Raw genomic sequence first — 26,603 nt, 5'->3', positions numbered from 1 at the left:
CATCCAGGATTTCCTCCCATGTCCACTCCTCCTGGCCATGCTGCTTGGTCCATTTTTGTTGGGATCTTCTGTAACGGCTCTCGTTTGTAGAATGAAGAGTGGACCAAGGCGCAGCGTGGTAGGCGTACATTGTCTTTTTATTGATGACACCAAAACAAAATAACAAAGACAAAAAAACGAAAGCGCACAGTTCTGTAAAGCTAAGAAAGTAACAGAAAACAAGATCCCACAAAACCCAAAAGGAAAATGACAACTTATATAGGATCCCCAATCAGAGACAACGATAGACAGCTGCCTCTGATTGGGAACCACGCTCGGCCAAAAACAAAGAAATAGAAAACATAGACTTTCCCACCCGAGTCACACCCTGACCTACCCAAACATAGAGAAAAATAAGGATCTCTAAGGTCAGGGCGTGACATGTAGACAATAGTAAAAAATAAAGAAAAACCCTTGAATGAGTAGGTGTCTCCAAACCTTTGACTAGTTCTGTACCCTTTTGTTTGTTTTCCAATCTGGGTGACACTGTTTGATGTTGTCCTTTGGCCAAGTCAACCCATTGATCCTCATAAAGTAGCACCGTTTTTTAAAATATATTTTCTTTTAGCATTTTATGACCATCTGTCATAGCAAGTAAATAGACACCCTTGCTCTTTCACTTGCTCTCTTCTTCAGCAAAAAAAGAAGCCAACTTTATAGACTACCTTAACTGAACCATTGAAGTTGTCATGAAGAATCTTATCTTCTACCCCTTTGTATCTTCGGTTAACTCTCTTTACCTAGGTGTGGAGAGTGTGTGTTGGGAGCGGGCATGCTGTTATGTATGTGCCACATGGTCTTTCTTTAAATCAGGTTAGTGTCTCCACCCTGGTGTATTCTTTAGGGTCATCAGGAGTTTTCCTATGGGCTCCCTGGTGGGTTGTCTCTGGGTGGTGGTGGCGCACCCTGTGGTCAGGCCATGGTGGTGGGGGACTGGGCCATCTGGTCCCTCATAGACTGGACACTGCTCAGGATCTTCTTCTGATGGCCGGCCAGGGTCACTCCTATCCTCAACAGGTCTCTGACAAACAAGAGGCACAAATCAAATGTTATTTTTCACATGTGGCGAATACAACAGGTGTTGACCTTACCGTGAAATGCTTACTTACAAGCCCTTAACAAACAATGCAGTTTTAAGGAAATGTAGTTAAGAAAATATTTACTAAATAAACTAAAGTAAAACAAGTAACACAATAAAATAACAATAATGAGGCTATATACGGTGGGTACCGGTACCGAGTCCATGTACGGAGGTATAGGTTAATCGAGAACAGTGTCAACAACAAGGTTGAGGGGTGGAGGTGTTCACAGTACAGTACCTCATGTCTGTGAGTTCTCTCTTGGATGGAATTATTGGGCTATGGATATTGTGGATGAACAAATACATGCACAAACATTACCACACCATGCACAAAGACAATAGTATAATCTTTTCTGCTTGAGGCAGAGCAGAGAGAAACATATAGAGCCTGTTTCCAGCGCAGTATACAATGTGCCAGATATACTCCCTGCTAGAGATAAGCACAAGATCTGCTCACTGTTCCTATTCATATGGTAATATAGTTTTTCTATTTACAATGGTAAGCGCAGAATGGACATAATTAGTTGAGGGCTGCTGGGGATTGTTGCTGACTTGTACAGTAGCCGTCAAAGGGACATCTATTTGATCAATCTGAACAACCAAAGGAAAGGCAATCCTTTGTCCTTCTAAAAAAACTTTAGTTGTGCCACTCTATCAAATCAAAGTGATTAGTAAGACTGAGAGACCTTGCCAATGTAGATCTATCCACAGCTCTGAATGCCTGGTGGATTTGAAGTATGACAGGCCTGATCTCCTATGGACGTTTACTGAGGGATTATTCCTGTCTGAGCCAGAAGCATGATTCCCATTATTCTGACATCTGAGACAGCTCTTTGAAGGTAGATGTGTGACTGCAATGGCCTGCCTTGCTGGTTGGCTGTCTCACTGAACCTGATTGAAAATGTATTCCAGCCTGCCCCATTACGCTACATCTACAAGAGTGCAAATCTAATTATAGGGGGATAATACTTCTGAGACCTTCTGTAATCTGTGACAAATGTGTATGTGTATTCCACGACTGCTAGTGTAACATTCTTCCAGAGTAATTTTGGGAACCATCTGCCTATTCAAGGGCTGACCAAATGTTGTATTGCTACAGTGAATAGTGATAGGAGGGCTTTGCTGTTTGGTACTGTATCTCCTGAGACTCCTGATAAGATGGAAAATTAGGTGGGTGAGATATGATGACATTGGGCCTCAGAACATACTCTGAGCTGATCTGAGCCACCAGGGGTAGGGAGGTGAAGCCAGAGCCCAGGAAAGTGTCTCTGTACTGCCCCATCTTGATGGCACCTAGCCAGTCCTCCACAGAGGTGAAGGTGGTGAAGTCTGGAATGGAGCGGTCTAGCAGGGGCTGAGAAGGCCTGTTGAGAAAAAGAGGAGAGAAGAGAGGGATGAAACAGTGAAGTGAAAGAGGGGTGAAAAGGAGACGGGGTACATAAAAATGAGAAACCTTATAAAAGTTGATCAGTAATATACAGTAGTCTATGTGCTCGGAATGTGCACTATCAGTACTGTTACGAGTCAAGGCATTTCTTGCAGACGTACACTGCAGTGATGGTGGCCACAGCTTTGAGGCTGATAGGGTTGCGGATCATCTTGTCCAGTGTGTTGACGATGTCAGTGAATTTGGGCCGGGCGTTTCTGTCTTTCTGCCAGCAGTCCAGCATCAGCTGGTGTAGTGCTGTGGGGCAGTCCATGGGAGGGGGCAGACGGTAGTCTTGCTCTATGGCATTGATCACCTGCATGAGGAGGAGAGGAGAAAGAGATAGCACATTACAAAACAGGAAAGGAAGAAAACAGAGAGGGACTGTAACGGCAGATCTCCTCTTCGTCTGAAGAGGAGTAAGGATCGGACCAAGATGCAGCGTGGTAAGTGTCCATAACTTTAATCAAAGAAAGCACTGAACACTGAATACAAAAAATAACTAAAGAAACATAAAGAAACGAAACCGAAACAGTACTGTGTGGCGACAAACACTGACACAGGAACAATCACCCACAAAATACCCAAAGAATATGGCTGCCTAAATATGGTTCCCAATCAGAGACAACGATAGACAGCTGCCTCTAATTGAGAACCAATCTAGGCAACCATAGACTTACAAAACACCTAGATAGGAAACACCCCCATGAACATACAAAACCCCTAGACAAGCCAAAAACACATACATCACCCATGTCACACCCTGACCTAACCAAAATAACAAAGAAAATAAAGAATACTAAGGTCAGGGTGTGACAGTACCCCCCCCCTCAAAGGTGCGGACTCCCGGCCGCACACCTAACACTATATGGGAGGGTCTGGGTGGGCATAAATCCGAGGTGGCGGTTCTGGCTCGGGACGTGGACCCCGCTCCATTTCTGACTCGTCACACTTACTTAATGGAGCGGGAACCCTCACCGCCGACCACGGACTAGAGGACGCCACTAGACTGATGGTCGAGTCTGGAGTGAGTGGCGCCTCTGGATTGGAGGGAGATTCTGGCGGATCCGGACTGGAGGGAGACTCTGGCGGATCCAGATTGGAGGGAGACTCTGGCGGATCCAGACTGGAGGGAGACTCTGGCGGATCCGGACTGGTAGGTTCCGGACTGCGACCCGTCATGGTATGTTCCGGACTGCGACCCGTCGTGGTAGGTTTCCTGACTGCGACCCGTCGTGGTAGGTTTCCGGACTGTGACCCGTCGTGGTAGGTTCCGGACTGCGACCCGTCGTGGTAGGTTCCGGACTGCGACCCGTCGTAGGAGGTTCCGGTCTGCGGCCCGTCATAGGAGGTTCCGGACTGGGTACTGTCGCCTGACGCTCTGGACTGGACACTGTTACCGGACGCTCTGGACTGGGCACTGTTACCGGACACTCTGGACTGGGCACTGTTACCGGACGCTCTGGACTGGGCACTGTTGCCGGACGCTCTGGACTGGGCACTGTTGCCGGACGCTCTGGACTGGGCACTGTTGCCGGACGCTCTGGACTGGGTACTGTTGCCGGACGCTCTGGACTGGGCACTGTTGCCGGACGCTCTGGACTGGGCACTGTTGCCGGACGCTCTGGACTGGGCACTGTTGCAGGACGTTCTGGACTGGTGAGGCGCACTGTAGGCCTGGTGCGTGGTGCCGGTACTGGTGGTACTGGGCCGAGGACATGCACCTCAGGGCGAGTGCAGGAAGGAGGAACATGGCGTACTGTACTGCTGAGGCGCACTATAGGCCTGGTGCGTGGTGCTGGCACTAGTGGTACCGGGTTGGGGACACGCACCTCTTGGCGAGTGCGAGGAGCAGGAACAGGGAGTACTGGACCCTGGAGGTGCACTGGTGGCCTGGTGCCGGCACTGGTGGTACCGGGCTGGAGACACGCACCTCAGGGCGAGTGCGGGGAGAAGGAACAGGATGTACTGGGCTGTGGAGGCGTACTGGAGGTCTGGTGCGTGGTGTTGGCACTGGTGGTACTGGATAGACCCGACCGTGAAGACGCACTGGAGGTCTCGAGCTAAATGCCTGCACAACCCATCCTGGCTGGATGGTGACTCTAGCCCGGCACGTGCGGGGCGCAGGCACAGGACGCACTGGGCTGTGCAGACATACGGGAGACACAGTGCGCAACGCCGGCGCAGGATATCCTGGCCCGAGGAGACCCACTGGCTGTCTGGAGAGCAGGGCTGGTACCATCTGCCCTGGCTGGATCCTCACTCTAGCCCGGCAGATGCGGGGAGCTGGGATGTAGCGCACCGGGCTAAGCACGCGTACTGGTGAAACCGTGCGTTCTACCGCACAACATGATGCCTGACCAGTACAACGCCCTCTCTCTCCACAGTAAGCACGGGGAGTTGGCGCAGGTCTCCTACCTGGCTTCGCCACACTCCCCGTGTGTCCTCCCCAAGAAACTTTTGGGGCTGCCTCTCGGGCTTCCAGACGTGCTGCCTCTTCATACCGCCGCCTCTCCGCTTTGGATGCCTCCAGCTCTGCCTTGGGGCGGCGATATTCCCCCGGCTACGTCCAGGTCCATCTCCATCCAGTTTCTACTCTCAAGTCCAATAGTCCTGATTGCGCTGCTCCTCCTGCTGCTTGGTCCATTGTTGGTGGGTGTTTCTATAATGGCAGATCTCCTCTTCGTCTGAAGAGGAGTAAGGATCGGACCAAGATGCAGTGTGGTAAGTGTCCATAACTTTAATCAAAGAAAGCACTGAACACTGAATACAAAAATAACAAAAGAAACAAAACCAAAACAGTACTGTGTGGCGACAAACACTGACACGGAAACAGGAACAGGAACAATCACCCACAAAATACCCAAAGAATATGGCTGCCTAAATATGGTTCCCAATCAGAGACAACGATAGACAGCTGCCTCTAATTGAGAACCAATCTAGGCAACCATAGACTTACAAAACACCTAGATAGGAAACACCTCCATAAACATACAAAACCCATTGACAAGACAAAAACACATACATCACCCATGTCACACCCTGACCTAACCAAAATAACAAAGAAAACAAAGAATACTAAGGTCAGGGTGTGACAGGGACATAGATGAGGTCACACTAACAGCATAGACTAAATAGATGGACAAAGGTGTTGGTGGAAAATGGAAAATGGTCATATTGGTTTTGAAAAGCTTGGTATAACGTTTTATGGATCATGGAAGAGTTCATAACCAATTGACAAAGGTTTTTGATGCGCTGTATGTTTCCAGACACCTGCAACTGAACTGCTTCCAGATTGGAGGTTTCAGAACACTGGAACAGAGCAGTGGAATCCAACTTTAATAGGATTTCATTGGCACAGTTCCAATGATACCATCATATCCAACTTAAGCCTCTCACCAGCTTGGCACTGCTTGGCCCTGTATAAGACCAAGCTTTGTGGTTGTGTAAACACTGGCTACACAGAGAGGAAAAATACACCAAAAACAATGTGTAAAGCTTTGCTTAACTACGCAGAAATGTGCACTCTTAGTAACCCTGGGATTTTCACTCTACCTCCAAATTTGTCAATCAAAAGTTACAGTAACATCACATCTGATTAATCAATTTTCTCTATCAATACGATCCTCAGCAGATTTTCCCTGGTCTCTGTGTAGCAGCTGAACTGCAGGCAGAACAATGGAAACTGCAGTTGATAATTGTTTTAAAAAACGGGACGTCTGAAGGGATTTTGATATATGCCCATTCCCTGATTCCCCTTTTATCAGAGAGAGAGTGGTCCACCAGACATCCGTCAATCACCACACCATAAAAGAACAGAAAGCTTTGCCATAGCGACCGGCAGCAGCCAGCTTCCTTGCAGACACTGGGGACTGATTGCTTGTAAAACAGAAAAAAAAGGAGAGAGTGAGAATTTAATGAACTGCAGCTATATACCCAGAGCTGGGTCTTTGTTAAGAAATTTCCCCCGCCCCCTAACTATTCAACCTTGATTGCAGGAGAGTGGCAGGCAAGAGAGTTACTGTCTAGGGATTCACTATAGGAGATCTCGTTAGTGGCTGGGGCAGGACTATTGTAAACCGGGAGCCGTGCTGTCAACAATAATCTTCTTTACCTACAATTGTCCAGCATCTCTAGGTGGGTTACTTCAAGGACGTACAGAGCGCTGTGCTGATGGACACAGCAGTGCCGCTACACAGGGTCTGAATGACAACTGCACAGAACTAGAGAGCTTGGCAGACAGGCAGATCCACAACAATTCTGCAGTGTAATATTTGCTATGGTGATTTGAGGAGACCAGTCCCAGCTAGTACATAATGTTCTGAGAACCATATGTTTCTTAGAAATGGTTGAGAGCGTGGTTATCCCATCTTTATTTTGCATACAACCTTCCCACAACTTGTTGAGAATGGTGCAGGATAGTTGCTTGGCTTTGAACATTCTCAGTTTAACAGTTGTTAAAGTACCATGTGAATTTCACCAGGTTCATATATTAATATGTCATGTTGATTTGTTATTGTGCATGCCTGCATCCTGGGAGTAGGGGAGTGTGTACTTACATTTTGCCCTGCGTGCTCGTGCTCAAATCATTTTGATTCTTTTAAGCACACACAGTGTTTTGTTCATGAATAATGTTGTATATTTAGAGGTTACTCATAAGTGGATGGTATTGTTAAGATGCACTTGTAATTGGACTTTTTAGGATGATATCAACATTCTGAATTCAACATGTGGTTAATAGCTAGCTAAGGTATTAGCAGGCTGGCTACTGTATGTGTGAACGATGGCTAGCTCCTCGAATGATCCCAGTCCCTTGTATTGTGCATCTGTTGTAAAAAAGAGGCGACGGTTCGCTGAACATTTGTGCTCCACAAATGTTTTATTTTCTTTTGGATGCAGGTATGTGGTTTTATCTATGTAAAATATGTTATGTATAATAAGTAGAGGCTGTACTATTTTTTGTATTCAAACATCATTTTGATGCACTATGAGAGAAAGAGGCGACGATTCGCATAACATATGCTTTTATTTTCTTTTGGATGCAGATGCAGGATGCAGAGAGTGAATTCTCCTTGACTAGTTAGGGATAGGCGGGACGCAAATGTCTCAACTGGCCAATTGCCAGGGAAAATGCAGAGCGCCAGATTCAAATAAAATACTATAAAATTCTAACTTTCATTAAATCACACATGTAAGATACTCAATTAAAGCCACACTCGTTGTGAATCCAGCCAACATATCAGATTTTAAAAATGCTTTTGGGCAAAAGCATAAGAAGCTATTATCTGATAGCCTGCACCATCTGCACCAGCAGTAAACAAAGGGGTTAGCATTTTTCAACCCTGCAGCCGCTACACAAAACGTTGAAATAAAATATAAAACATGCATTACCTTTGACGAGCTTCTTTTGTTGGCACTCCAATATATCCCATAAACATCACAATTGGTCCTTTAGTTTGATTAATTCCGTCCATATATAATCCAAAATGTCCATTTATAAAGCGCGTTTGATCCAGAAAAAACAGCTTACAAAAAACACAACGTCACTACAAAATATTTCAAAAGTTGCCTATAAACTTTGCCAAAATATTTCAAACTACTTTTGTAATACAACTTTAGGTATTTTTAAATGTTAATAATCAATCAAATTGTAGACGGGGCTATCTGTGTTCAATACAGGAACGAAAACAAACCAGTGCCACTTTTCACGTCTTGCACCACTCACAAAAGTGTACCCAGTTCCTAGTTGGCCTACTTCTTCATTGCACAAAGGAATAACCTCAACCAAATTCCAAAGACTGGTGACATCCAGTGGAAGCGATAGGAACTGTAAACAGGTTCCTAAGAAATATCCCTGGCAATGACAGGTCAGGGAACAGAGAGAGGGAAAAAAATATATATAATTCTGAACAGTTAGTCCTCTGGGTTTTGCCTGCTACATAAGTTCTGTTATACTCACAGACATGATTCAAACAGTTTTAGAAACTTCTGACTGTGTTCTATCCAAATTTATAAATAATATGCATATCTTATATTCTTGGCATGAGTAGCAGGAAGTTGAAATTGGGCACGTTATATATCCAAAAGTGAAAATTCTTCCCTCCTAGCCCCAAGAGGATTTATGAGTGCTTGTTTCTTTTGAAATGGGGTCTGGTTAAATAGACTAAATTAACGGCTTCGTATGCGTAAAAAACATAGCATGATAGATCCCTCCTGGTGGCGCAATGGATTTATTCCATGGACATACAAATGGAGATTCAGTGAATATACAAATCTCATTGATTTATCAAGACCACTCCCCATTCTTGTCTCAGAGCAGCGCAAAACAGTGCTAAAATAGTTGTAGGCTATTGCTTTAAATCCTATTGCTTTCCATCTTCAATATGCTATTTAAATAAATAACACCTACCCCACTTTTAACAGCACATTACTCAACACTAGTGAGACTCATGTCGCCTACAGTAGACCTACAGTATATAATATAAAAAAATATGATGTGACTCTCCACCGATAATTACATATAGAGGATTGGAGGATATTTCTGTAATTCAGTGATATTTATTCCCATCGTAAATCGTTATGGATCCATAACTAAACAAACATCGGCATTTTGAAAGAGTATTTTATCATTATGTTATTAACGAAAGCATGAAGATGCCATTATTAGTTACATTCTTTTAGTTTGAACGTGCAGACTGGCACTAAGAATAGCGGAAACGTTTCCCTTGTCAGTGCCATTGCCAGTGTGGCGTTTCCCTAGTCAGTGCCATTGCCAGTGTGGCGGGGTGGGGGTCCAACACCCCCCCCTTCCTCCTCCTCCCTTCCCCATGGGCTAGGTTGGTCTTCTATGCGTGGCTCTGTGGCCCATGCCCTCCTGCCTTGAACCTCGCACGCTTTCAGTGGATACAGCTGGAGAACTGCAAGGCAATCCCATTGTGCGCCACTCGGGAGCCATGAACAATATAACCAATATACAGTGCCTTGCGAAAGTATTCGGCTCCCTTGAACTTTGCGACCTTTTGCCACATTTCAAGCTTCAAACATAAAGATATAAAACTGTATTTTTTTGTGAAGAATCAACAACAAGTGGGACACAATCATGAAGTGGAACAACATTTATTGGATATTTCAAACTTTTTTAACAAATCAAAAACTGAAAAATTGGGCATGAAAAATTATTCAGCCCCTTTACTTTCAGTGCAGCAAACTCTCTCCAGAAGTTCAGTGAGGATCTCTGAATGATCCAATGTTGACCTAAATGACTAATGATGATAAATACAATCCACCTGTGTGTAATCAAGTCTCCGTATAAATGCACCTGCACTGTGATAGTCTCAGAGGTCCGTTAAAAGCGCAGAGAGCATCATGAAGAACAAGGAACACACCAGGCAGGTCCGAGATACTGTTGTGAAGAAGTTTAAAGCCGGATTTGGATACAAAAAGATTTCCCAAGCTTTAAACATCCCAAGGAGCATTGTGCAAGCGATAATATTGAAATGGAAGGAGTATCAGACCACTGCAAATCTACCAAGACCTGGCCGTCCCTCTAAACTTTCAGCTCATACAAGGAGAAGACTGATCAGAGATGCAGCCAAGAGGCCCATGATCACTCTAGATGAACTGCAGAGATCTACAACTGAGGTGGGAGACTCTGTCCATAGGACAACAATCAGTCGTATATTGCACAAATCTGGCCTTTATGGAAGAGTGGCAAGAAGAAAGCCATTTCTTAAAGATATCCATAAAAAGTGTTGTTTAAAGTTTGCCACAAGCCACCTGGGAGACACACCAAACATGTGGAAGAAGGTGCTCTGGTCAGATGGAACTTTTTGGCAACAATGCAAAACGTTATGTTTGGCGTAAAAGCAACACAGCTGAACACACCATCCCCACTGTCAAACATGGTGGTGGCAGCATCATGGTTTGGGCCTGCTTTTCTTTAGCAGGGACAGGGAAGATGGTTCAAATTGATGGGAAGATGGATGGAGCCAAATACAGGACCATTCTGGAAGAAAACCTGATGGATTCTGCAAAAGACCTGAGACTGGGACGGAGATTTGTCTTCCAACAAGAAAATGATCCAAAACATAAAGCAAAATCTACAATGGAATGGTTCAAAAATAAACATATCCAGGTGTTAGAATGGCCAAGTCAAAGTCCAGACCTGAATCCAATCGAGAATCTGTGGAAAGAACTGAAAACTGCTGTTCACAAATGCTCTCCATCCAACCTCACTGAGCTCGAGCTGTTTTGCAAGGAGGAATGGGAAAAAATTTCAGTCTCTCGATGTGCAAAACTGATAGAGACATACCCCATGCGACTTACAGCTGTAATCACAGCAAAAGGTGGCGCTACAAAGTATTAACTTAAGGGGGCTGAATAATTTTGCACGCCCATTTTTCAGTTTTTGATTTGTTAAAAAAGTTTGAAATATCCAATAAATGTCGTTCCACTTCATGATTGTGTCCCACTTGTTGTTGATTCTTCACAAAAAAATACAGTTTTATATCTTTATGTTTGAAGCCTGAAATGTGGCAAAAGGTCGCAAAGTTCAAGGGGGCCGAATACTTTCGCAAGGCACTGTATATTGTCCTGTTAATAGCAGGGTTAATAATATATCTGTGATAATATCCAACTGGCTTTAATATCAATCTAAATTAATAATTATAATAATTGCTTTGTTTAGAAAATATATAGATTTTGGAGATGATTTTATTTTCAAATAATCTAAAATGAGTGAGAAAAAGGCCATTCTTGAACGTGGGGTGAGACATTGTTACTAATTTGAAAATAAAGCCAGCTTGTTATTTTGAATGATTTTTTCTGTTTTTAGAGGGAGAGAAACCAAAAACCTACAATGACCTCATGGGTCTCCCAGTTCAGGGCAGCACAGGTATTGAATCAGCATCTGTAGCAACACAGCTTGCACCGCTATGCAGTGTCTAAGACTGTTGCGCCACTCAGGCGCTGTATAACTGGTTTGTTAACACTGTGTTAACAAACCTCCAGATGAGCTTCAATGTCATACAACACTCATTCCGTGGACTCCAACTGCTCTTAAATGCTAATAAAACTAAATGCATGCTCTTCAACCGATCGGAGCCCGCACCCGCCCGCCCATCACTAGTCTGGACAATTCTGACTTAGAATATGTGGACAACTACAATTACCTAAGTGTCTGGTTAGACTGCAAACTCTCCTTCCAGGCACATTAAACATCTCCAATCCTAAATGAAATCTAGAATCGGCTTCCTATTTCGCAACAAAGCATCCTTCACTCATGCTGCCGAACATACCCTCTAAACGGACTATCCTACCGATCCATGACTTCGAATAGCCTCCAACACTCTACTCAGCAAATTGGATGTAGTCTATCACAGTGCCATCCGTTTTGTCACCAAAGCCCAATATACTACACACCAATGCGACCTGTATGCGCTCGTTGGCTGGCCCTCGCTTCATATTCATTGTCAAACCCACTGGCTCCAGGTCATCTATAAGTCCTTGCTAGGTAAAGACCCGCCTTATCTCAGCTCACTGGTCATCAGGTATATTTCACTGGTCATGCCCAAAGCCAACTCCTACCTTTGGCTGCCTTTCCTCCCAGTTCTCTGCTGCCAATGACTGGAACGAATTGCAAAAATCACTGAAGCTGGTGTCTTATATCTCCCTCACTAACTTTAAGCATCAGCTGTCAGAGCACCTGTACACAGCCCATCTGCAAATAGCCCACCCAACTACCTCATCCCCATATTGTTATTTATTGTTTTGCTCCTTTGCACCCCATTACCTTTGCACCCCATTACCCATTACCCCTTTGCACCCCATCTACTTGCACATTCATCTTCTGCATCTCTATCCCTCCAGTGTTCAATTGCTAAATTGTAATTATTTTGCCACTATGGCCTATTTATTACCTCCCTAATCTTACCACATTTGCACACACTGTACATAGATTTTTATATTGTGTTATTGACTGTATGGTTGTTTATCCCATGTGTAACTCTGTGTTGTTTGTGTCGCCGTGCTTTGCTTTATCTGGGCCAGGTCGCAGTTGTAAATGAGAACTTATTCTCAACTGTCCGTCTGGTTAAATAAAGGTGAAATAAATAAATAAATATTTTAAAAACGTGACTGGTTGAGAGTGGCCTACAGTACTACAGTAGGACCAAAATAATCCTACAAAATAAAAACCTTAGTGTAACCTTAGTTTCAGTAAGTAATACTGAAGTGCACAATTATCAGTTTCTATTTAGGTTCGCCCATTCATTGTCAGTTAGAGACACAGTAGGACCCAAAAGCATAATCAGTGCTCTAACTCCCCCTTGAGCGTGTTCTGGAGCAATTAGGTGGTGACACAGGGTACCGTACTAAACCACAAATTACCTTTAAATCCCGCAACATAATCGCAAAACTTTTGGTGGCGCAACCACTGTAGAATAAAAGATTAAAGGTTTGAGTCTCACGGATGCCATGTTACAATAAAAATACATGTGTTTGCATGATTAATGCCTAAGGAAATACATTTACTGAACAAAAATATAAACACAACATGTAAAATGTTGGTCCTGTGTTACATGGGCTGAAATAAAAAATCCCAGAAATGTTCCATTCTGTCACGTTCTGACCTTAGTTCCTTTGTTTTTGTCTGTGTTTTAGTATGGTCAGGGCTTGAGTTGGGGTGGGCAGTCTATGTTTGTTTTTCTATGTGGGTTTTTGAGTTCGGCCTAGTATGGTTCTCAATCAGAGGCAGTTGTCAATTGTTGTCCCTGATTGAGAATCATACTTGTGTTTCACTTTGGTTTGTGGGTGTTTGTTTCCGTGTGAGTGTTTGGGCCACACGGTACTGTTTCGGTTTTGTAAATTCACGTTGTCATTTATTGTTTAGTGTTCTGAGTTTTAATTAAACATCATCATGAACACTTACCACGCTGCGCTTTGGTCCTCCTCTCTTTCTCCCAAAGACGATCGTTACACATACGCACAAAAAGCTTATTTCTCTCAAATATTGAGCACAATTTTTTTATATATCACTCTTAGTGAGCATTTCTCATTTGCCAAGATAATCCATCCACCTGACAGGTGTGGAATATCAAGAAGCTGATTAAACAGGATGATCATTAAACAGGTGCACCTTGTGCTGGGGACAATAAAAGGCCACTTTAAAATGTGCATTTTGTTCACACAATACAATGCCACAAATGTATCAAGTTTTGAGGGAATGGGCAAATGGCATGCTGCAGGAATGTCCACCAGAGTGGTTGCCAGAGAATTTGATGTGTGTGTCTTTCCATTGAATTTACCACAGGTGGACTCCAATCAAGTTGTAGAAACATCTCAAGGATGATCAATGGAAACAAGGTGCACCTGAGCTCAATTTCAAGTCTCATAGCAAAGGGTCTGAATACTTATGCAAAAATGTCTATGGGGTATTATGTGTCGAGAAGGGGTCTGAATACTTTGCGAATGCACTGTACATGTATATTTAGTTCATTAACCAGACGTTCTTATCACTCCATAGTGCCATAACACTTCTGATACCAATGCAGGGAGAAAGGGGGCCACAAAATGGTGAACCGCTATAAAAAAAATGGTATAGAAAAGTATTTTGTATTTTGAAAAGTATCTTGTTACAAAATATATTGGAGTTTTATTCAGTCCAGTGTCATACAAATGACAAAATACTCAGAGGTAATTAAAATACATATTCCAAATACACAGAAATACTGCCCATCTCTGATCATAGTATTTTCAGTTTTTAATACAGTCACATATCTGTTGATACTGAAAGGACACGAAATTGTATAATACTCACGTCCTGGTTACTCATGTCCCAGTATGGCCGCTCACCAAATGACATCACCTCCCACATGACGATGCCATAGCTCCACACGTCACTGGCTGAGGTGAACTTCCTGTAGGCAATAGCCTCAGGGGCTGTCCACCTCACCGGGATCTTCCCGCCCTGAGAAGAGAAGAGAAGATATTTTTTTAGACTTACATTTTGTGTCTCTTTACACTGGCTGGTTTGACATAATATTTGACAGCTTGCTGCTTTTTATAGCCAAGGCCAAGTTGTCATAGCCAAAGACAAATTAGATTCATATCTGTGAGCTTCCTCTTGCAAATACACTTCATGATCAAGAACAGAGCTTTACTGAAATCACCCCACCAATCACAGTGTATTTAAGCAAAACCTACCATTTCCATATTAAAAACATATGCAGCTGACTTAAAACAAAACCCTTTATATATCATTTTAAATATTCTATTGGAAAACATATGTTTAAAATTAAATGCTGACTGCAGGGATCTGTTGATGTAGATGAGTGGTACATCTGTAATGACTGAGTGTACCAACAACACTGGCATACCATGCAGTTCTTTTGATAAACATTGATGAACGATGTTCACTTCATAATCCCCATTATGCACACAGCACACCCTGGAGGGATTTCTCTATACAATTCCTGGAGGAGTGTACAGTACCAATTGGACTGAATGTGTACACTTTTGGATAAGCCTGATTTCAAATGAACTGAGGGCTTACACAGCCCTCCCGATCTAGCTACATGATCTACAGGGATACTTTTGATGAGTGTGCACTGTCAGTGAAGTGCTGGATCTCAGCTATTGGAGACATCTGGAACTGGTTGTATTAAAGACCTCTGTAAACTCTGTCTGGAGTTCTGGACAGAAAGTCATGAAGCACAAGGTTCTGTTCTAATTGTTCTGGGCAGAGTGTCTTGAGTTGAAAAGCCTGTGCTGTGAATGCAGGACTGAGGAAAAATCCCCACTGAGTGTTGAGCAGGGAAACCTCCATAAGTAATATTCACATGCCAACAACAGCTAAATGATCTGATGCTTACAAGACAGTTGATGACTCAAGAATGACAGAATACTAAGGATCCATTTTACAAGGAAGATATTTGATGTGGAATGTATTCAATGTGGCAACAGCCAACATGAGAGTAATCATTGTTCAGAAGCATGCTTTGAATCAGACTCTCTGCTCTTAGTTCTTGTGCATTTCATTTACAGCAGCTTTGAGCCACTTTCCAATGCATGTTCTTTGGCCCCCCGGAGGCGAGCTCAGATCTCTCTTCCACAACAGAAGAAAGGAATGCTACAGCATAAAAAAAATACTACAATCCCAGTATTTCCTGCTGAACTTGTAATGGTTGGCTAGATTGAGGCTGCATTGCAGATCCCCTATAATTAACCATGTCGGAGGTTTTGAATAAAGCGAATTGTTGAAATGCAGAGGCAAACAAAAGGCTTGGCGCACACTACATGTACATAACGAATAGTCAACATTCTCTCTCCCAATAAAAACAGTGAGAAGAGAGAATTCCCTCAGGGAAACAATGAAACTATGAAAACTTAAAAGTGGGCTGACAGTATTAAAACAGAAAAATAAGTTCCAAAAGGTTTCTTCGGCTGTCCTCATAGGAGAAACCTTTTGGGTTCCATGTAGAATCCTCTGTATTAAGGGTTCTACATGGAACTAAAAGGGTTCAACCTGCAACCAAAAAGGGTTCTTCAAAGGGTTCTCCTATGGGGACAGCCAAATAACTATTTTTCTAAGAATGTATAGTGTAGGGAGTGGAGAAAGGTGCAATGTGCTGTGTTTTGGTACAGCATTCCTCGTGCTGGTTACTCCATGACTGTTACTTCAATGAATGACAATAATTATTGATGATGTATTTGACTCTTCTTTTTGAGGGGTATGCTACCTACATACAACAATACAGAAACAACCTATCCTGTATCTCTGTATCCCTAGCACAAAAACAGGCAAACCTCTCTACCTCTCCTCTGTCGTCGTCCCCCCCACGCCCCCCCATTTACACACATATAACATAAGCTCATATATCTGCCACAGAAAATCATAAAATAGTAATGTGAAGCCTAACCAAATGACTTAGTTTTTCCAATCTTCAAGGATAAATTAGACTATTAATATGGCAGAGGGGTGATGAAAAATGCATTTCATGCCAGCTGGCAATTTGGTTTATGATCCCATTGGGTGAAGAGAATGGCACTTATTCTGTAAAAAAAAATCCAGGGGTATCGCATTTCCCATCACACGTTCTTGTTTTATAGCACAGTTAAACCCAAATCAATATGGCCTTATCATTGGGCCATTTCTGCAAAGCAGGCGTTTCCCCTCTGTCTCCAGTGACTTTCATCCAATTTTAAAGCCAAGTGGTTTCACACTGTCCAAACCATGAGTACATTTATCTATATGGCAGGAAGAAACCCAGTATCAATGGGCATTTAGAGAACAGTACAAATGATATTGATATTCTCTGGAAGAATAGTTTGTGGAGAGATACAAGTAGCTATAGTGCAAGCATTACATGTACATCCCTAACATAAAGTACTCCCATGCTTCCTGCTTAACTCATGCTCTATGACTTATTTACGGTTAAGTTCCTTGCTCAAGGGCACAACGACAGAGTTTTCACCTAGTCGGCTCTGGGATTCAAACCAGTAATCTTTTGGTTACTGGCCCAACCACTAGGCTACCTGCCATCTCATGTCAGACGTTGAAGTCACATACTGTACGAGGGACAAGGAGCTTAGCTTTGATAGAGTTAATTTAACTTATCATCTTTGGACTCATGAATGGGCTGGACATAAACTATTAGATATCTCTTTGATAGCTTGTTCTGAACAGCTTTGTGCCTCTACATTCTTCTGTCTCAACTTTCTCGCTCCCCATGATGAGTGTGATCTTTACGAAGGCCTAAAAGTCAATGAAGATACTCACACTCCAAATCTGCCCTTCAAGGGTGAATCTTCCCAAAGCAAGCCATCATATTAGGTTTGTTATAATATCTGTATGATATGCGATACAACCATTAAGCAATTAGATTGAATCTGTAGTGAGATTCATCAGCAAAATCAAACATACTTTTCATTGAGTAACCTTACTCCCAATGGCTTGCAGAGAGAAATTAAAAGACTGCGGTTGGAATAAATTGTTTGCCTCTGCAATGGCTGTTTTATAAAACAGGTTAATTAAGAAATCCTTAAGAGTTTATTGACACACCCGTACGTCAATCTAAGTAACATAATAAAAAAATCCCCGGGCCTACCGAGTGGCACTGCGATCTAAGGTACTGCATCGCAGTGCTAAAGGCGTCACCATCTGGAGTCCCATAGAGCAGAGCATTATTGGCCCAGCGTCGTGCGGGTTAGGGAGGCTTTTGCCGGGGGGGGGCTTTAGTTGGCTTATCGCACTCTAGCGACACCTTATGGCGGGCCAGGCACCTGCAGATTGACCTTGTTGTCAGTTGAATGGTGTTTCCTCCGACACATTGATGCGGGTGGCTTCGGGTTAAGCGGGCGAGTGTTAAGAAGCATGGTTTGGCGGGTCATGTTTCAAAGGACGCATGACTCGACCTTCACTTCCCTAGTGCGTTGGGGAGTTGCAGTGATGAGACAAGATCAAAACTGGGCAGAAAATAATAATAAAATCCCCATCAATATCCGTCGGTTTAAGCTGCATCTCATTACATATTTTTTTAAAACGTTCAGAGCCAACCAACTAGAGAGCTTGAATAAATAGGGAAAACCAACAGAACAAAATCAATCGTGTTGTTCAGCAGGGTAGTCTGAGGTGCACAGGGCAGAGCTCGTTAGGTGAAAAGGGCGACCCCAGCCTGTTTCCCATTTCAAACAGCAGTGGAGCAGCTCAGCTCTTGTAATGGAAACAGCTCGCCTGTTGGCCATGTGCATTTCTCATGCTGAGCTGGGATATGATGAGATACTCATGCACTGGAGCTCCCGCTGACATTTATTTTATTTTAACAGGGAGTCCCATTGAGATCAATGTGAACAAGGGCTCTTTCACAGGGGAGCCCTACACACAAGTTACATAATACAATAGAATGCAAATATACAACATTACAAACACACCAAGAAAAACAATCACATTCCTCAGCAAAGAGGTCCTTAATCAACATTTTGAACGGCCTGAGAGGCACCAATACATTCAGATGTAGTGCATTGTTTCCAAACTCAAGTCCTCCAGTCCCTCCATCATCACACATTTTTATTGTAGCCCTTGACAAGCACACCTGATTAAACTTGCCAACTAATCATCAAGCCCTCAGTGAGTTGAATCAGGTGTTTTTGTCTGGGCTACAACATAAATGTGTGCTGTTGGGGTTAACCGACTACCGGAGTCCATCCCTGAGACTGGGTATGGTAACTCCTACGTCTAAAGGCTATTAACTCTTATGTTTAAGTTATTTTTTATTCATAATTCATTTACAACACACACAACATATCACCCTAACCAAACAACAACAAACAAAACACCACATGACAACATTGTTATTTCTCCTCCTTCACATTTCTAGACTTTCCTTTCCTTTCCTTTCCTTTCCTTTCCTTTCCTTTCCTTTCCTTTCCTTTCCTTTCCTTTCCTTTCCTTTCCTTTCCTTTCCTTTCCTTTCCTTTCCTTTCCTTTCCTTTCCTTTCCTTTCCTTTCCTTTCCTTTCCTTTCCTTTCCTTTCCTTTCCTTTCCTTTCCTTCCTTTCCTTTCCTTTCCTTTCCTTCCTTGTCACACCCTGACCATAGTTTGCTCTGTATGTTTCTATGTTTTGGTTGGTCAGGGTGTGATCTGAGTGGGCATTCTATGTTGGATGTCTTGTTTGTCTATTTCTATGTCTGGCCTGATATGGTTCTCAATCAGAGGCAGGTGTTTGTCATTGTCTCTGATTGGGAACCATATTTAGGTAGCCTGGGTTTCACTGTGTGTTTGTGGGTGATTGTTCCTGTCTCTGTGTTTGCACCAGATAGGGCTGTTTTAGGTTTTCACGGTTTTTGTTAGTCTGTTCATGTATAGTTTTCTTCATTAAAGAACCATGAATAGAAACCACGCTGCGTTTTGGTCCGCCTCTCCTTCACCGCAAGAAAACCTTTACTTTCCTTTCCTTCCTTTACTTTCCTTTCCTTCCTTTACTTTACTTTCTTTCCTTTACTTCTTTACTTTCCTTTCCTTCCTTTACTTTACTTTCTTTCCTTTACTTCCTTTCTTTTCTTTCCTTTCCTTCCTTTCCTTTCCTTTCTTTCCTTTACTTTCCTTCCTTTACATATCACAATTTCATCCTAACAAATAATCGAAATACAAATGTTGCATACTGTACATGGGAGGGCTGCAACGAATTTTGAAGAACAATAAATAAACAGGTAATTAATATTATGAAATGGTAAAGGTGGAGTCATGATAAAATTGGCAGCAATTTGTCATGTACACAATTTGTATAAAAAGACACAGTATTATTCATTGGTATATCGATTTTGTATCAATACCCATGGTTAATTACATCATATAAATAAGACTTCACTCCAAGACAGTATCTTCAAACCTAGCTCTTTTTTTTCATATTCCTTTAGCTTTACATTTGCTATATTTTTCTTCAAATTTGACAGTAACAATTGATGTTAGGTACAGTTTTCCCAGCGAAACAAAGCTCATAGAAGAGAAAGCAGATTCAAATGGACAGGGATGGTTATACTTTATCTCACTATCTCCCTCCATTTCTTGTCATTGGGAAAGCATTAGACAGACGGAGATTCTATGGTGTATGGGTCAATCAGACAACCATGTCATCAGCATCTTAATGTGGAGTGGCCCTCATCTCACGCTAGTCAGCCTGCGACAAATAGAGTTGAGCAGGGGATGGGGCAAACCAGGAGTGGCTGAAAGAGTTTTAATTAGCAATCGGCAAACAGAGCACAGACATCACCCTCCAACCTCCCCTCAGACTCCCTCAGTCATCCACCCAGAACCACAGGGTCAGCCCTCTGGGCCAACCATGACAGGATCAACACACACGCCCTCTCTGCCATAATCACCCACACAGTCCCATACCCATTAACTATACACACCGACAGACACTAACGTTTTCTAGGCAAGGAAATTCAAAACAGGGAATCTATAATATAGAGTAAAACTCAATAGTGTCTCATGAAACACAAATTAAATTCAACTACTCTCTGATTAGATCTACAATACATCTGTATAGGCAAGACAGTGTAGCCTAGCAGAGATCTTAGATGACACTAGCAGGGTTGTCTATCACAACGCTCCTGCAAGCAGCAATCAATAATTTGTTATCATCTATAAATGTGTGAGAGAGGGTGTCTTTGCATAGGCAGGCATGCACCCATCTCAGACATGGGTTGTTATTTCATTCATAATGCCAGTGTCGGAGTTCTACATTGTGAGATAATTCTATGAACTTTGTTAAAGGGAAATAGAAAAATGTACTGTGTGCTTTTAGAAGGTTGAGATGTTCTGATTAGAGCTGTTGTGGAGGCAGGGAGAATTTCATTATAAAGTTCTGCCTCTGCACACAGACAGACAGATACAAATAAATAGGACTAGGTTTCTCTCTTGAATTTAAAGAGATTCTCCGGTACTTTTGTATACTTTTTAGCCAGTAGTTCTGAAAGTAGTGCTCACGAGCCAAAAGTGGACCCTGAAAATGGTGTACTACATCACATACTGTATATGTAGATATATGCACCACATCATTGCTCTCGCTCTGCTGTGTGTGCATCTTGCAAGCGGTCACTCAAATGGCAATGGGCTGAAGCTCATTGGATAGAACTCAAATTGCTAGGGCGCTGGCCCAAGTGGGGGACAATGGCATAGCACAACTTCCAGAAAAAACATTGCTTTCAAACTAGGGATTTAGTGGCTAATTGAGGTAAGTCAGGAATTCTGCTCATATATTATTCATGTGTGAACTACACTGACACATCCAGCCCAAAGCTGGAGGTTTAAAAAACACTTAGTAGTTTAAAAAGTTCCAGAGCATGTCTAAGTTCTAAACATTGTGAGACAAAATCATCACAATTCATCAAAGTGCATTTAGCTGAATAATCATAGATGCACTGTATATATTTTAATACACAACATGACAAAGTATGTGGACACCTCCTCATTGAACATCTCATTCCAAAATCATGGGCATTAATATGGAGTTGGTCCCCCCTTTGCAGCTATAACAACCTCCACACTTCTGGGAAGGCTTTCCACTAGATGTTGGAACATTGCTGTGTGGGGACTTGCTTCCATTCAGCCACAAGAGCATTACTGAGGTTGGGCTACTAGGCCTGGCTCGCAGTTGGAGTTCCAATTAACTCCAAAGTTGTTCGATGGGGTTGAGGTTAGGGCTTTGTGCAGGCCAGTCAAGTTCTTCCAAACCGATCTCGACAATCCATTTCTGTATGGACCTCGCTTTGTGCACGGGGGAATTGTCATGCTGAAACAGGAAAGGGCCTTCCCCAAACTGTTGCCACAAAGTTGGAAGCATGGAATAGTCTTGAATGTTATTGTTTGCTGCAGCGTTAAGATTTCCCTTCACTGGGCCTAGCCCGAACCATTAAAAACAGCTCCAGACTATTATTCCTACACCACTGAACTTCACAGTTGGCAGTATGATCACCACAGACACAAAGACATAACCATGGCCATGTCAACTATTGAATCACCCAACTCTCTCTTGACAAAGAGATGTCTCACTTGGTACTGGACCATAAGATTTTTTTTTTTAGAATGTGTTCCAAACAAACGGGGAGGTAAAAGGCCAGCCAGAGAGGGTACTCACCAGGGAGCTGGTATAGATGGGGTCTGATGTGTCGTCCTGTAGGTAACGGGACAGGCCAAAGTCAGACACCTTACACACCAGGTTGCTGTTGACCAGGATGTTGCGGGCGGCCAGGTCTCTGTGGACGTAGTTCATCTCTGCCAGGTACTTCATGCCCGCCGCGATGCCACGCATCATCCCCACCAGCTGGATCACCGTGAACTGCCCGTCATTTTGCTGCAGGGCAGGGATTAAATAGGATGTCATGTCACATTGGATTTAATGACATAACAAAGTGCCAGATACTTGGGATAATGATGCTCCCATTATCTCTCTAAAATGTCCTCATTGTGTTGGAAATGCAAAGGTACACATTTTAGGTTTAAAAAATCCTCACACATTTATTTCTGGAAAAAATTATTGGCTGGGCAGCTTGTGCAAATATTTCAAGTTATTGAGTATTGAGGAAGAGCACCATATATGCCATTTTCCAAATGTTACCAAATTGTCATTCATTGATGTAATAAGTGTTCCACTTGACTTGGGGCCCATTTAAGGAGTATGTGTGTGTCCCCATTAAGCCCCACATTGGATTCATGTCTTTGATCACTCTCTGTCTCTGCTCCTTATCCTCAGCTTGGCTGTTTATTAGCGGCCCCCACCAAGGTGGATAACTCCCTCCCGTGAGGCACGGCAGGTCTGACCCTACGCTGTGGCTTCAGTGGGCACCTCCAACACGCCAAGCAGGGCACTCATTCAACTGTTGTCTTTCTGCGCCAGCAACAGGGGCATGCCAGGAGAAAAACAACCCAGAAATCGATGTCCACGGGAGTCAAGTGCGGTGGCTCGGAAGAGGGCCTGGTGAGGGAGAGGACATCAAAGGGGTGTTCAAAGCCCCGTTTCAAATGAGTCCAGGATCAAAGGGAGGAGGAAACAGGTTGGAGGAATTAGAAAACTGGGCCACATATTGATTGTGTTCCATGTTCTCTGTTTCCAAGGAGGAAGAAGAAACAGTAAACTGTGCCAGGCTGGCACTTTGAATCAGGGCACTGTGTATTAGCTATGCTGCCTCAAAGGGCTCTGGGTGGAACAATTTCATTTATGCTAATCTCATGAATTATATTACGAAATATTGAAGGTTATTGATAAATATAAGACATTTTTGCTCATTCATGCCAGGGTTGTTTATCAGATCTCAATTCCCTGCTATATTAAATACATTTATCCTCCAGAGTTTTAGATCTCCATTTTCTTAATCCTTTTAATAACTAATCTCAATAATCATACTTCACTGTTAGTGTGAAGCTGTCAAATTAGCAATAAAAGCTTTAGCTGATTAATCAATATGATTGATATATGAAACCACACAGTGGCCCTATAGCTCAACCCAGTGTATAATCCGATGCAACAGAGGTGAAAGCTGGAGCCGGGGCTGGTGTGCTGACCAGAGGAGGTAAAAAAGGAGGATGTGTCCCAAATGGGCCCCTATTCCCTATAAAGTGCACTATATGCTTTTGACCAGGCCCAAAAGTGGTGCACTATAAAGGGAATAGGGTGACATTTAGGACACAACGAGAATAACAAAGCAGCACTCACCCTCAGGAAGGAGTCCAGGGCCCCATTCTCCATAAACTCTGTGATAATCATGACTGGCCGACTCTTGGTGACCACGCCCTCCAGTCTGATGATGTTGGGGTGGTCAAACTGGCCCATGATGCTGGCCTCAGACAAGAAGTCTCTTCTCTGCTTCTCCACGTAGCCCGCCTTCAGGGTCTTAATGGCCACGTACAGCTCCCTCTTCCCAGACGGTTTCAGGCGACCCTTATACACCTCTCCAAACTCGCCTGGAGGAAAAGACATGATAAATTACATTATTACAAAGCAAACTATTAGTATGCAAGCTGATATCATGTATTTTCACTTCTTATTCTTAAGCAATAAAGCCAGAGGAAATGTGGTACATGGCCAATATACCACGGCTAAGGGCTGTTCTTATGTTCTTATGTACGACGCAACACAGCGTGTTTTGTTTTGTCATACCCATGGTATATGGTCTGATATACTATGGCTGTCAGCATTCAGTGCTTATACCACGGGTATGACAAAACAGTTATTTTTACTGCTGTAATTACATTGGCAAACAGTTTATAATAGCAGTAAGGCAGCTCAGAGTTTGTGATATATGGCCAATATACCACAGCTAATGGCTGTGTCCAGGCACTCCGCGTTGTGTTGTGACCAAGAACAACCCTTAGCCATGGAATATTGGCCATATGCCACAACCCCTTGGGCCTTATAGCTTAAATATAGCACATGTACAATCAAAAGTCCCCATAAAGATAAACACTGTATATGCGACAAGCACAGAGATGAAGAGAGTGTTACACTCTGGCTCCCTGTGGTACCCATTAACATAGAGCCCAGTTTCAGAGTCATAAGACAAGTTCCAACATGTCAGACACCAGTCAGTGTGAGGATCATTCTTTTGCTGAATGCACGAATATATCAAGTCAAGTAAAAAAAAAAATCCTGGCAGATAAAATCAGCGTGAAATATAGATTAATGGAAAGGAGTCTAGTTACATATTAGCAGTTTTCACTGAGATAGTGGCTAACATTGCCCTCTGTAAAGAGAGCAAGTCTATTAAGTGGAAAGGGTTCTTTCTCTCTAAAAGCAAAACAAATCAGATGGAAAGAGTGGTTTTCAGAAACAGTATATCTGAGGTAAGACCAAATGTCTCTGACAGTTCCTTCATCCAACACCCAGATACAGGTAGAGGGGAAGTGGAAAAGAGAATTATAGATTCACAGCTTTCACTGCAGCAGAGGCAGAGAGATTCTCCCCCATGTTACTGAATGTTAGGTTTCCCTTCTTCCCAGTCACCTGCACCAATGACCTCCTCAATCTTCACACAGGATACGTCTATCTCTTTGGCAAATTCTCGGACGGCTTCGTTGGGGTCCTCGTAGGTGAAGGGATCGATGTAGATCTTCATCGCTGGCGAGCCAGAGAAGTGGGTGGGGCATGCCATGGGGGAGGGACAGCTGGACATGTCCGGTCTCAGAGAGTGTTCTGGAACAGAGGACAGAAGGAGTAGAGGTTTGGATGAGCACGGGGAACCAAACAAATGTATCATCAGTAGTGTTGCAAAGGGAGGGTATAATACTAGAGACGTTCTAAGTTTGCCAGTAAACTACCAGAATGTTGGTCACTTTAGAGGATTGTAGGGCATTTTTGGGTACTTAAGATTATCACAGGTGTCTGTAATTATCTCCAGCCCTCTATGTGACCTTATCACATGTAAAATATATTAAATAATCACATAAGGTTATTTTTAAATAAAAAATAGACTGACGAAGCTGTAAAACCTTATTCTAAATTAGGGCTGTCAAACGATTAAAATAATTGATTTAGTTAATGGCATTAGCTAATCTCGATTAATTGCAATTTTAGATTTTGCTCAAATTTGGATCTAAATAGAGAAGAAAATCCATTAGAAAAGCAGTGCATTGAGTTATGGGTATATTATGTTAAGATTCTAAGGGAAAGAAACACAAAATCTGTATTAGAATGTTTTTAACAGCATTGTCATCATAAACACAAAAGTCACTGTAACATAAAGCTAAATCACATTAAAATCCAATCCTATTTGTCACATGCTTCCTAAACAACAGGTGTAGACTGTAGAAATGTAGAAATGTGTAGAAATGTTTACTTGTTGGCCCTTCCCAGCAATGCAGAGAGAAACAATTGAATAATTACAGAAAAATAATAAGACGAGGAATAAATACACAATGAGTAACAATAACTTGCCTATATACACAGGGTACCAGTACTGAGTCGATTTGCAGGGGTATGAAGTACTGTAATTGAGGTAGATATGTACATATTGGTAGGGGTAAAGTGACTGGGTAACAGTCACAACTAGGCAAAATTTGTGCACAATTTTGTTTATATGCATTTCTCCTTTGCCAAGATAATCCATCATCACTCTAAAATGTGCAGTTTTATCACACAACATGTTTGTCACACAATCGTTTGACAACAGCCACCCGGACATCTGATGAAACTGCAGGTTTGCACAACTGGAGAATTTGTCTACAAACTATCAGAAACCGTTTCAAGGAAGCTCATCTGCATGCTCGTCATCCTCATCAGGGTCTTGACCTGAGTGCAGTTTGGCGTAGTAACCGACTTCAGTGGGCAAATGCTTACCTTCAATGGCCACTGACATGCTGAAGTGTGCTCTTCATGGATGAATCCTGGTTTCAACTGTACCGGGCAGATGGCAGACAGCGTAGTGTGGGCGAGCAGTTTGCTGATGTCAAGGTTGTGAAGAGTGCATCCCATGGTGGCAGTGATGTTAAGGTATCGGCAGGCATAAGCCATTGACAACGAACATAATTCCATTTTATCTATGGCAATTTGAATGCACAGAGATACC

The 26,603-nt window shown here is 42.9% G+C and overlaps 1 protein-coding gene across 1 annotated transcript in view; it reads right to left on the bottom strand.

Annotated features, from left to right (window-relative positions):
* Positions 1-419: 419 nt before the first annotated feature.
* The window catches only part of LOC112260259 (ephrin type-B receptor 1), a 169,386-nt gene continuing 143,202 nt past the window's right edge, over positions 420-26,603 (bottom strand). Inside the window, exons 10-16 of the mRNA XM_042312152.1 lie at positions 25,043-25,166; positions 23,756-24,003; positions 22,181-22,396; positions 14,362-14,511; positions 2,669-2,862; positions 2,329-2,484; positions 420-1,060 (exon numbers count right to left, since the gene is read on the bottom strand). Of these exons, the coding sequence (XP_042168086.1) occupies positions 952-1,060; positions 2,329-2,484; positions 2,669-2,862; positions 14,362-14,511; positions 22,181-22,396; positions 23,756-24,003; positions 25,043-25,166 (1,197 nt within the window). The 3' untranslated portion in view covers positions 420-951. The remainder of the gene's footprint in view (positions 1,061-2,328; positions 2,485-2,668; positions 2,863-14,361; positions 14,512-22,180; positions 22,397-23,755; positions 24,004-25,042; positions 25,167-26,603) is intronic.

Source organism: Oncorhynchus tshawytscha, linkage group LG01 (assembly GCF_018296145.1).
Source record: "Oncorhynchus tshawytscha isolate Ot180627B linkage group LG01, Otsh_v2.0, whole genome shotgun sequence".
In the NCBI taxonomy this organism is placed as follows: Eukaryota; Metazoa; Chordata; class Actinopteri; order Salmoniformes; family Salmonidae; genus Oncorhynchus; species Oncorhynchus tshawytscha.
Note: the sequence above shows the minus strand (reverse complement) of the source record. Positions and strands in the feature narration are given on the sequence as shown.